Source organism: Telopea speciosissima, chromosome 4 (assembly GCF_018873765.1).
Source record: "Telopea speciosissima isolate NSW1024214 ecotype Mountain lineage chromosome 4, Tspe_v1, whole genome shotgun sequence".
NCBI classification, from domain to species: domain Eukaryota; kingdom Viridiplantae; phylum Streptophyta; class Magnoliopsida; order Proteales; family Proteaceae; genus Telopea; species Telopea speciosissima.
This window is the reverse complement of record NC_057919.1, coordinates 2,830,966-2,843,807: the sequence shown is the minus strand read 5'-3', so window position 1 is coordinate 2,843,807 and position 12,842 is coordinate 2,830,966. Positions and strand designations below refer to the sequence as shown.

Genomic DNA, 12,842 nt, shown 5'->3' with positions numbered 1-12,842 from the left:
TGTTTTATTTTATTTATTTATTTTTTCTTTCGATATGGGCATTGCGTTATTTATGTGGTTTCCCTTTTAAATGGTTGGAGACTTGGAGTAGTGGGGTTCCGGTGAGTTGGTCTGCCCAACCTGGTCAAATCTAAGTTGGTTTTGGGCTGGAATTTCTTCTCTAAAACAACCATCCCAAGTACCACCTTTGGATAAACCTATTTCATCTGGTCGGGCCCTTTCATTGTATTTGCCGACTGCTGTGCCGCAAGATATATATTTTATGGTGTGAGGCTCTTTTGTCTTTCATCCACTTTTAGAGGGGAGAACTCCCTTTGAATGAATATTCAAGCCAATCTCTGGCCATGATTATCATCTTTAGTCATAGAATGCTCTCTTTTAATCCAAGCAATTTCTTTCAGCATCGAAGCTTTTACTTTCGCAACAATTAAAATGTACAGAACATAGAAGGATTGTGAAAAGCTGTTGTGGAGTTCATATTATTTTTGAGAATCACAAGGAAATAAAAGGGCCTTTCACAGTTTGGTCGTTTATCATGGTAGGTACAAAATTTCTGAAGAACGTAAGTAGGAGTTCTGCGGCTGTGTTTGGAAGGAAGATGCTGAACTCAACAGGCTAGGGTTTTCCGGTATGCCGGTTGTCTGACATAACCTTATCTGGCATTCAAATGCTCAGCTCGTTCTTTGCAGCAAAATGGAGCTGAACTCCTTGTCCTCCCCCCGCTTCCATGGTATTTGTTAAGGCTTAAGGGGAATAGAACCAGCAACGAGAGTTGGGGATTGAAGCGAAAGTGTGATGCAGCTCTCGTTCGTCTGATGCAAATATATTCAGTAATTCTGTGTGAACAAGAACTACTACTGATTAAATACTGCTTTTACATTGGTATAGAGTGAATGGTTGGTTCTGTGACTTCTGTCTGGAGGTGGATTGCCCTTCATAACATAGATTATTTCATGGGAACAAAGAAGAGGAATCAGCAAGCATGTGTGTGTAATTCAACTGGCTGGTGCTACGAAAGGAGGGTGAATGGTTTGACTGTCTGTATCCATGCAACCGGGTGATGCAGAGAATTCATAAAAACATTCAGTTAATTAGTACTTGCTTTCAATTTCTTCTTTGTTTCACTTGGTAACCTTATATTTTCATTTAGATTGTCGATTTTTTTTTTTTAAAAAAAAAGGCTTCATGGATTTGAAGAGGAGAGAAACATGTAAAACTGAGGATGGGGACTTGAAGGATACCAAGCATGTCGTTAACCCTAAAAGAATGTGTGGACTACCTTGTGAGGTTAGTATAGCATATATACCAACCAAATTTCTGTTGCAACCATGGAACAAAAACTTGACCGAAACCTGTCGAAACCACCGAGTTAACTCGGTTTCCCAGGTTTCCGAGACGAGTTGAAGGGGAATTTTATAAAATCCCTGGATTCGACCAAGTTTCAATGGTTTTGACTGATTTCAACCATATTTCGATGGTTTCGACACATATGCCCATCGAAACTAGGGGAAACTTGACTCAAAACTAAGATAGACAGGTATTTATGCCAGAAACCAAGACAGACACTTAGTTATGTCTAATATCATTTAAGTAAATGTTTTTGTATTTATATTTCATTTTTGTATTTGTATTTATAATTGTATTTCATTTACTTACGATATTATTCATAAATAAACAAATACCCCCTATTTGAATCCAATAAAAATAGTTAAAAAATAAAATTCTAAAAGGAAAAACAATCAACCCCCAATTCAAGAACAAAAAATTGGATTTTCGACAGTATGTGCAATTTTCAACTTTCTAATGCTAGGGTTTTTTTCAAATCTAAAAATTCCATAAATCTTAATATGGTAAAACATTGCTAAAAACCAAAAGTGCAGTAAAATATTCATTTGTTTTGATGTCCAATTTTTTTTTTTATTTACAGTAATTTTGATAGCATTCGCGCATACCAAATTAAGTTTTACCGGTAGATAACTCCTTCAATATAAATCAGATTTAAGCAATGTTGGATTTGTTGGAAAGCTATCAAAACAAAGCTTTCTAACAAATTCAAGATTGCTTAAATCTCATTTATATTGAATGAGTTATGATCTGCTCAAACCTTATTTGATACCATGTCCAAGAACAATATACAGTATCAAACTTGGACCAAAACCATAAGTAATATTTTTAGTATTCTCTATGTAAAACTAATGCATGAATTGAATTTAAAATGTCAAAAATAGGCAGTTCAACAAAAACCAAGATTGTTGGATTTGTTGGAAAGCTATCAAAACAAAGCTTTCTAACTAATCCAAGATTGCTTAAATCTCATTTATATTGAATGAGTTATGATCTGCTCAAACCTTATTTGATATCATGTCCAAGAATAATATACAGTATCAAACTTGGATCAAAACCATAAGTAATATTTTTAATGTTCTCTATGTAAAACTAATGCATAGATTGAGTTTAAAATGTAAAAAATAAGCAGTTCAACAAAAACCACAGCAAAAAATAAAAACTTCCAGAATTTGAAACCCAAGTTCGAGTTAGCCTGGAGAAAGTCCAAAGTTTCGACTGAGATATGGTCGAAACCAAGACGAACTCGTTTTCTGGATGGTTGAAACCTAGTTAAAACATGAGTTTTTGAATTTTTTTTATTTTTTTTATTTTTGATGAAAGTGTAATCACACAAACCACACACCAATCCCAATAGGTTAACCGACTTTTAGGACCGTGGAATGGGGATATACACAACCACCCCCAGGTGATATATTTCTACCGCCCGCTTAACCTTTGCAACAACCACCAGGTGATATTATTTCTACTGCCCTCTTAACCCTTTGTATGAGGCAGGCTGTTTGGAGGTGAGATCTTTATCTTTCATCGACTACTAGTAATTGAACTCAAATCCAACTACATCCAGGAAGCTTATTCATACCTCTTTCCTTCATGGCAACCCGAACCCTAGTGGCTTCCTCCCATTGCTCCTTTGAAGCATAGATGCTAGCAAGAAGCATATAATTCCCTGTGTTCTGTGGCTCCAACTCGAACAGTTGCTGGGCAACCCTTTCTGCGATCTGCACATTGCCGTACGTCCTACAAGCCGCAAGAAGAGCACCCAGAGCTCCAGGGTGCGGCCCCATGGGCATGCTCTTCACCAGTCGATGGGCTTCTTCAAGTTGCCCAGCACGTCCAAGCATATCAACAATGCAAGCATAGTGGTCTGCACCAGGCTCAATCCGGTAAACTTTTGCCATGCTTTCCCAGAATCTCAAGCCATCTTCAACAAGACCCGTATGGCTACAAGCAGTCAATACCCCAACAAATGTGATATCGTCTGGTTCGATATCTGCAGCTTGCATTCTACGAAAAATTTCGAGAGCTTTGATTCCATGTCCGTGAGAAGCAAGCCCCGTGATAAGTGCGCTGTAGGAGAAAACATCGGGTTGAGGAATTTCCTCAAACAGGCGACATGCTTCCTCCATGTTTCCACACTTGGCGTGCATATCCACCAGCGCAGTGAGGACTCGTTCGTTCCGTTCGATGCCTTGTTGATCCACATAAGAAGCAACCCACTGGACTAACTCCGTGCCTCCCAACTGTGCACATGCAGAGATCACGCCAGTCATTGTGGCAGCATCAGGTTTTACCCTCGCTTCCTCCATTCTGTGGAATAATGACAGAGCCTCACTGGGCTGTCCATTCTGAGCGTACCCAGTGATCATCGCCGTCCACGAAATCAAATTTCGCTGCGGCATTGCATCAAAAAGAGCCCTGGCTGAACCAACAAGCCCATGTTTGGTGTATCCCACAAGCATCGTCGTCCAAGAAACAACATTCCTTTCAGGCATCCTGTCAAAAACGGCTCTTGCTGAATCTAGATCTCTACTATTTACATAGCCAACAATCATAGCATTCCAAGATATCACATTACTCACCGGCATATGATCAAACAATCTCTGTGCAAGACGCATATCTTCCCCGAGCCTCGCGTGGGCTCCCAAAAGCGCGTTATAGGAAACGACATCTTTCTCCGGCATTTCATCGAATACACCGTATGATCGATCTAATGCATTGCATTTGCCGTACATGTCAATCAACGCATTGCAAACTGGCAAGTACGACCCAAATCCAGTACTGGTAAGACGTCCATGGATCTCGGTTCCGTGATGGAGAGCGGACAGCGCGGCACACGAATTCAGGAGGAAAGGGTAAGTGAAATTATCGGGTCTGATTCCATTACGAATCATTTGGAGATAAAGATGGATGGACTGAATGCAGAGGGTTGGGATCTTGGAGAAAGCCCTGATGCTGTGGTTGAAGAGGGACAGGTTTGGGTGCGAAACAGAGGAGAAAACGAGGAGGGTGTAGCGTGGAAAGGAGAAGAAAGCATAGAGAGAGACGAGGGTGGAAGCGAGAGAGTTGTTCTGGTGGAGATTTGATCGGAAGATATACGCATGGATCTGTTTGAGGTGGGGAAGGGAGATGCACGCTTTCAAGAGAGATGCAGCTCTGTCCACTTTGTTGTTTTCGTGGTGCCTGCGGGTTCTGGTCTGCATCTGAGACTCTTATTAATCTCAGCCTCAGATTCGAAGTACGCAACAGCATACGCTCTTAATCCTTGAAAAACAAATGTTACCTTCTTTCCCGCCAAAGTTAAGTGACGAACAATCTTCAAAGGAACTGAACTGGGCTGGGTAGGATCTGGCTGGATTTGGCTCCTGTCCTGCAGTGGCGGGAGCTGGAGCGTCCAGCCCAGCTAAACGACAGCAAAAACCTGGGCCTCACATGTGAAATGACCACCCCACCTCCTGTTTTTAGGTGGTTTCCATAGGCTGGATGCTCCAGCTCCCGCCGCTGCAGGACAAGAGCCAAATCCGATCTAGCTCTTGTCCAGCCATGGCGGGAGTTGGACCGTCTAGCAACCCTCTAAGATCCTTCCACCTAGCCACGGGTGCATCCAACGGTCATAAGAGAGAGTCTAATATTAACCCATACTCCTCTCTCAACCTCTCGTATGACAAAACCCGACCCGACCAAATTTCAAAATCCTCTTTGGATCTCCTTAAAACCCTCGTTCCTCTTTCTTTAAGGTATTTGGCGACGGCAACCGCAAGGCTAACCAGGTATTCTTCTCTCTCTCTCTCTCATTTGCGTTATGAAAACCTAAAAACTGGTTAGGGTTCTTGGTACAGGATATTACCCGCTTGAATTCTTCCTGGATGAAAGATGTACTCTTTGCTACTATGACTATCACTATTCTGGATTCTTATTATAGAGTAACAAGCATAGGTTTAGGGGTTTTGGTAACAACAGAAATCATAGGATTACCAAAACTGAGTTGTTCACTAAAATATGACTCTGTGAGCTCTAATGTTTTAGTTTCTTTTTTTATGTAGTGCAATTTTTTAAAAGAAATTGAGAAAATATCATCACCCTCCCCTCTAAGTTTGCCTAATATCAATCCAATACTCAAGTTTTGAAAAATATCTACCCCTCCCCTACTTTATAAAGATTCTATCAACCGTACCCTAACCGTTAAAAAATGCTATTAAGGAATGATGTGGCATGTACAGAATTTATAAAACCCCATAATACCCTTAATGTTATATTATTCCAATTTTGCCCTCTTCAACCCCAACACTTCGATCTTCTCTGAAGAGATCCCTCCATAGTAAACCAGAGCTTTCAGATGTTCATGATGATGTCGTTTATTTGCAGAGATTTCATTGGACCTACCGGAAGTGATGAAGTCGAGCGAGACGACGGGAAAGTAGCAATGCTCCAGTGACAAATCTGAGAAGACTTGTTGGTTGAAAACAGAGGGGTTTTGTTAGGGGGGGGGGGGTGAGGGGAGAAGAACATAGACAAAGGGTTTTCTATTTTTGGTTCTGTACTCTCTCTCGCCCTCTCTGCTCTTCTTCTTCTCACTCTTTTTTGTTTTTCTGGTTCTGGCAGAACCAAGGAGTGTTGGATTGGGGTTTTTGGAAAAGGAAGACAGTGGGGTTGGTTCTAAGAAAAAATGAGAAGAAGGGGTGGTTCGATTAGTTTGCAGAAGGGTTTCAACTCTTTTTTTTCGCTGCTATATAGTGAGATAGAAGGGAAAGAGAAGGTGGGTTTGGGGTTTCAGTGGAATAGAAGGAGAGGGATGGGAGATGGAGAGTGACGCATTGGCATCGTCTTCTAATCTTCTAACTATCCTGGGTATTTCTCTGCTCTTAAATTATACTCAAAACTTTGTTCTGCAACTCCTTTCTGTTCTTGACAAGAACTATTTGCAAGAGCAAGTTTGAACCAACCATTGGATCTGTTCAAAAGAAGCTAAATATCAAGGGAAGTCAATCCATGAGAGTCATTCACGACCACAATTATTTCTATTTTGGAAAGAACACCCTCCACATCTACAATGCCTCTACCTATCTGAAAATAAAAATAGTCATTCACGACCACAAACACTGCAAGTTTGAGAAAAAAACCTAGTTAAAAAATCTTCATGAAACACCTAGACTATATATTACTTCAAACTTCAAGCCTTTCAGAAATCACCCAACAGTTCTTGAAGGTAGACTTGGACAACCCATCACACGGACGCATTTAGGAATTTGCTACCCAATGAGATTCTAAGAAAGAGGGAAGGCAGGAAGGAAGTCAAAAAAGGTACTTAGAACCAGAAACCAAAGAAGCTCGCTAATATGGAAACAAAAAAAAAAAAAAAAAAATGGAAAAATGGAAATTCAAGAAAAAGGATTTTGTTATCCAGCGGTGGATGTGAGGCCCAGTGGTAGGATGCATGACTCAAGTAATCCATTCTTCCAAATAGCCCCTAAGCAGTTCCAAAAGTCCAAATTGGATAATGGAATTGCCGGAAACAGGGGAACTGATTCAAAATTGCATTCCTATGCTTCGTTGAAGGGTTTTTAAATTTTTGAACTTTGTGTCAAACAGTCAGAAAGAAGAAATTAAGTTTGGTGGTTTGGTGGAAAAAAGAACCATGCATTGGGGATTTTTTGAAACAGAACGAATATGAATGGATTAAGAGATTCAGATTCAGTTAGGAAAACCTAGTTTATAGTAAAAAAAACACTGTAGGTTAGGGGTTTGAATTCGATTAAGAGCGATACCATCTCAAGGGTACATGCAGTGGGAAAGCTTGCACGCTCGATGAATTCATACACTCAAGGTTCTTGTTTTGGGGTTGAAGAAGAAGAACACAGGGTTTTTTGGGAAGAAGCCGCAAAAGGAGTTTTGGGGTTGAGGAGGGTAAAATTGGAATAAAATAACATTAAGGGTATTATGGGGTTTAAGAAGAATGAAGAAGGGGTGGGTCCCACTCCAGAAACCTTTTTAAACTCCAATTAAAAGGTAATATCGTCTTTTAAACTCTTATTTTAACACCGTTAGTCACTTAGGGTACGGTTGATATAATCTTTATAAAGTAGGGGAGGGGATAGATATTTTTCAAAACTTAGGTACTGGATTGATATTAGGCAAACTTAGATGGGAGGGGGATGATATTTTCCCAAAGAAATTTTGTTAATTTCTAACAATATTTGGTGTTTTCTTTTAATGGAGAATAGGTTGCAGAGATTTTTGTGAAGCGGGATTCAGCAGAAATGGCCATTCATTCACAAATTCCCTGAAATTTCATTGGAAAAAAGAGAATTGATTCTGAAAAACTGTTCAACAGAGAGGTTCGTCGATCCTCTTCGAGGGGTTTTAATGGAGAACAGGTTGCAGAGATTTACCAAGGATTTTGAAATTTAGTCGGGTCGGGTTTCGTCAAATGGGAGGGTGAGAGAGGAAGATGGGTTAATAGTAAATTCTCTCTTAGGACCGTTGGATGCACCCCTGGCCAAATGGAAGGATCTTAGAGGGGTGCTGGACGGTCCAGCTCCCGCCACGGCTGGACAGGAGCCAAATCCGGGTTTATAATGCCAGTCTCTAGCGGATAATCTGAATATAAATAAAGGAAAGAGAATGCCACCCGGCTGCGCAGTTCACATCGCTCCTGCACTTTGACATAGGGGCACGTGAAATGACTACCGCATCCCTGGTCATTTTCGAGGTTCAGGGGGTCCGACGATCATTTTGTGTGCCCATGTCATGACCGATATTAATACAATCGATTAGTATTAATATCGGCCATAAGGTTTATGATTGATACCTAATTGATATATACAATACAATCATCTTTGCCAACGATGTATACAAGTGCCGATATCGTGAACTACATCCAGTCATCCATGCTATGAATCGAGTTTAGGCCCTCTGTGAAATCGGTATTGGTATCTCCAACGACTGATACAAGTGCCGATACTCTGTGAAGTTTTATTACTATTCATGGTGCTTTCGTTACGTCAATTCAAACCGCTGGATCTCTACTATTAGAATATATTTTAATTAATCATATTTTTTATAATTTTATGAAACATTAAATTTATTGATCCAAGTCTACTACGGTATTAAGCATTACTTTGTGATGCAATGATGCTACTCTACTTCTTTCTACTATACTATCAATTATTTAATCTATTTTGGATCTATAAACCATGAAGGCCTGATTTTGTATGATTTGTATGTCCATTTCATTGGGTGATTTCTATTTCGAAAATTGTTTGGTTTGACTTTTGCACTTTATTTCAATAAAATAAAAATCAAATGGAATAGAAATTCTGAAATAGCTATGGAGCTGTTTCAATTTTGAAATAAAAATTGATTTTCACTCTTGCTCTTCAATGAGCACAAAGTTCATTTGATGGGTAAAATAGTAATTTTATGTTAAAAATAATACGCCATCCTTCTTCTCTTGATGGTTCACCGTCACCATGCCACCATCAGCTTCTCGACGCCGCCATCACCACCACCCCTTCTCAACCCCACTGTCCCCACCTCTGCCACTATCAACCCTCTCCCAAAGAAATATAAAGAATTTATTCTCAGAAATTGAACTACCAAACATATTTCTTATTCTTGAAATATTTCAGATTGATCCAACCAAAACAACTTCAATTTCTTGATCGAAAATCTATTTGTTGACTATTTCCTGAAATTGAAATATAAATTATACCAAATTCTGGCCAGTCCATTACATCTATTCTTTTTTGTTTAAGACTTTGTAATGACTTTCATTTCTTTAATTATTGACAAGAACTAATAAATAACTCAAAGTTTCATTCAAATCCATAATGAGCATATCCTAACCAATAACGCTCATAGTATTAGTGTTACAAACGTGAACACTCAAGTCTCCTATATATTTCCTCTCACTGTTTTGTGTACATATCCTAACCAATATATAATAACTTCATTAGAGACAAGTCATATTCTGTTCATAGCTTACGTTGAGGAGTTAAACACATCCTCTGTACGTAGTCTGTATATATATTCAAAACTTTACAATTAATGAAAGATAACGATCTGAGATCATATATCATAAACTCGTTTTCACACCAAAAAATAAGAAGACCTAGCAAGCTTGGTACTTCTATAACTTAAACAAAAAAGCTCAATCCCAATTTATTCAAAGAAAACTTAACACAAACTCTATGTCAAATTTCAATATCTATTTTTAGGGAAATGTTTTCTATTCGCAATTGTGGCCTATGCTAGTGCTCGATCTCATGTGTATCTATCTCTCTTCTCCCCCTCCCCCTATTAGAGATGGACCTAAGGAGTGCTGGTGTAGGTTACACCCCGGGACAGAAAACATCTTTCCCTTATCTTTCTTTATAGGAGAGTTTTTTCATCCAACATGTAGGAAACTCCCCCTTATTTGTTTGAGTTTCGATATGCCTTCCACTATGTCAATGATGACCATCACTGAAGAAATTCCTCCTTCATTATGGCTTGTGGAAACTTGATTTATTATTTATACAAATATATAAATACTACATTGAAATCCATCTCTTCCTCATAACTTACCCCAAAAAAGATGAAAACAAACAAGACCGGGTTTCCCTCCACCCATGGTGAATAAGGTAACGATAGGGTATTTTGAAACATACTAAAACCCTAGGATGATGGGTGAACTGTCCTCTATGAGAATTTAGCTCGTCTCCAGAGAGCCCAGCAAGCCCAGGGTGCTGTCAGCCATTGGTCTGTGCCACACAGATCCCTAGACATGCACTGAGATGTGTGCCTAGGGATGTGTGTGGCACAGCTCAACCGCTGGATGCCCCCTGACACCACCCTGGGCACTGGGCTCCTTGGAGACGATCCTGATCCTGATCCCCACTATGGGTGGAGAAGAACTTTGCCCAAACATTAAATTTCATCTCTTAGCCCCTTCTCAAACGGTAAAGCAATTTAGCTCCGAAGATTCGAAAGATATCAATCTAATGGGTTTGACCAATACAAAAAGCAAAATAAAGGTTTCCCTTATTCATTTTAGTGTGGGTGAAGGGTGATGTGATGTAATCACTGTCCTTTCCTTTTATGGAGAGTTTATCAGGTATTTCCTCAATATTCAGATTCTTAATTTGCTCTTCTGACATTGAATGTCTGCAAATGGTAAATTTTCAGAATGGCTAAGATCGATCAGGTGTTCATTTTCAGTTTAGTAGAAGGCCAGAATCCAAACAAAAATTCCGTAATTTCCATTTCTTGAGCCTAGAAATCAGAAAACTCTGGTTCCGGGCCCAAGGGCCAAGACTCCCAGATTCCAACCACGGATACATTCCATTCTAGAATAGATTTGCTGTAAAAACTAACAAATTAAGTACCTAGTTCTGGAATGGAGTTGGAGTGGTTTCTCTCACCAACTATCATGGTACTTTTGAATTTCTTCCAGGATTCATGATCAATTGGTGATATTGGAATCATGTCGTTTGCTTTGCCACCCTAAGTAAGAAATCCTGCAACTGCATGAGGGACCGCACTAGAGGGTCTCCAATCGGGTGAACGAAACGAAAAACCAAACAGATAACATTGGAACACAAACAGAGAGAAAGAGAGTTTCAGTTGGATTTGAGAATTAACAAAAGAAGGGATGATAAGGCCTCAACCTCTTGGAGGATGGAGGGCTGATTTGAGGAACTGTTAAACCATCATCGTTCATTCGCTTGTTAGATCTGAGAGTGAGACTGCTTGCCTGAGTCGACACCTTGGTGTAACCGTTGTGCACAGCGAAGTTGTAGTTGGGAGTAGGTGGGGCTTGAGGAACTTGAGGTTCCCAGATCCCAAAATCTTCAGAAGACAAGCTGAGGTTGCTTTCAAGATCGGCATCCAGAAATGGCGGTGTGAAATCAATCTGGCATCATTTCATGGTTACAAAAAAGAAAGAGGAAGAAACAGAAACAGAGAGTAAAACAGAGAGTGGGTGCAATGCAAACCTTACTACAGTAACCAAAAGGGGCAGATGAATCGAGAAGGTCGTCCACCTGCCAGCCCGGCAACTCGATCAGGTACTCTGATATGCTACTAGTAGAACCCCCTAAGCTTGCAGAAACATCGTCGCCGACTTTGGATGTAGTAGTGTGGGCCAGAATTGATGGTGGCGGGTCAGAAACAGAGTTGGGTTTTTTCTTCATGGCCAACTGGGAAGAGCTGACTTCAGTGGGAGTGGCCGTATCGCAGTCCCCGTTGGACGGTAACGGGGCAGTGGTGGTGGTGGTGGTGATGGTGGAAGGAGAGGAAGAGAGCTTAACGCCGGTGAGGAGGAATCTGTGGTGCTTGGTGGTATGTTCATTAGCTGTGTGAATCGGAAGGTCGCAGTCTCTACAGAGAATCGCTCTGTCCTCTCGGCAGAAGAGAAAGGCACGTTTCTCCTTCAAGTTTTCAACAAAGAAATTGAAGAACCAGAGTTAGGGATCAGTTTGAATGTAATAGAAATTGGTAGTAAATGGAAGAAGAGAAGAGAAGAGAAGAGACGAGAAGAGAAGAGAAGAGGAGAAATGAAGGGGGGTGGGGAAGAAAACCTGGCAGATGTCGCAACGAGGGAAGTCTTTGGAGGAAGGGTGGAGAAGGGAGAAGCGGTGGTGTTTGCCAGCGAGCTTGTTGGCATGGTGGACGCGGTGGTCACAGGCATGACAAAGTGCGGCCTCGTCGGCGGAGCAGAAGAGGGAAGCCTCCTCTTTGTTGCAAACGTCGCACTGGATCTTCATTACTACCTATCTATCTATCTACGCCTTCTCTAATACATCATCATCATCGGATGGCTTCTCAGTTATCACCGGAGGAGGGCAGAGACAGAAGGGGAGACGAAAGCCATGAAGAAAAAATTCTCTAAGTAATGGGCTGTTGCTGTAACTCGTTGGCCAGAAAAGAAAGAAAGAGAGAGAGAGAGAGAGAGAGATTGGGAATTGGGAAATGGAATTTGGAGGCTTGGAGATGTAAGTGAGGGATGGTTTTAATTAATTTAGATGAATTAATAAACTATTGAAAGGGAGAGAGAGACATCAGACATGACTGAATAGTGAATTTCTAATAACTGGAATGCCGTGGAGAAAGTAGTATTTGGTATTTTTGGTAGTGGTCCTCCCTCTCTCGTGCTTCAGCTGGAGCTGGTGGATGGAAATATGGAATAGATGAAGAAGAAGAAAAGAATAATGAGGGTAGTGGGAAAAAAGATGGGGACTGACTTGGGAATTGAGAGAAAGGGAGAGAACCTAAGACCTCGGATTTTAATGAGTTTGTATTTGTTGAAGGATGGGCTGGACACTTGGACTAATACATTTTGGACCTTTTTGTAGCTCTTCCTCATCTGAAGGGATATGTGAAATGGAAAATGGGAAATGTCAGATCTGTATCCTTTTCAATTCCCCATCCCCCTAACAAGGGGGAACGCAATGACCATCCTACCCTTGTTCAATCACTTTGTTCAGGTGGGGTTCACCCCCTTTATTAGAGGAGCTGGG

At 40.6% G+C, this 12,842-nt stretch overlaps 2 protein-coding genes across 3 annotated transcripts; both read right to left on the bottom strand.

The window, feature by feature from the left end:
- Window positions 1-2,876: 2,876 nt before the first annotated feature.
- On the bottom strand, window positions 2,877-4,655 carry LOC122657949 (putative pentatricopeptide repeat-containing protein At5g37570). Its single transcript, XM_043852752.1, has one exon. It carries the CDS (start codon window positions 4,545-4,547, stop codon window positions 2,892-2,894), a length of 1,656 nt encoding a protein of 551 aa, XP_043708687.1. The 5' UTR covers window positions 4,548-4,655; the 3' UTR covers window positions 2,877-2,891.
- Window positions 4,656-10,938: 6,283 nt separating this feature from the next.
- Window positions 10,939-12,159, bottom strand: LOC122657950 (B-box zinc finger protein 21-like). 2 transcript variants are annotated; one of them, XM_043852754.1, is made up of 3 exons: window positions 11,904-12,159; window positions 11,319-11,753; window positions 10,939-11,236 (listed from the first exon to the last, which is right to left on the bottom strand). In XM_043852754.1, the coding sequence occupies exons 1-3, from the start codon at window positions 12,087-12,089 to the stop codon at window positions 10,961-10,963; spliced, it is 897 nt and encodes a 298-aa protein (XP_043708689.1). In that variant the 5' UTR covers window positions 12,090-12,159; the 3' UTR covers window positions 10,939-10,960. The 2 variants fall into 2 exon arrangements, with proteins under 2 accessions (XP_043708689.1, XP_043708690.1); XM_043852755.1 differs by having other exon boundaries at window positions 10,939-11,238; window positions 11,324-11,753.
- Between the last annotated feature and the right edge of the window lie 683 nt (window positions 12,160-12,842).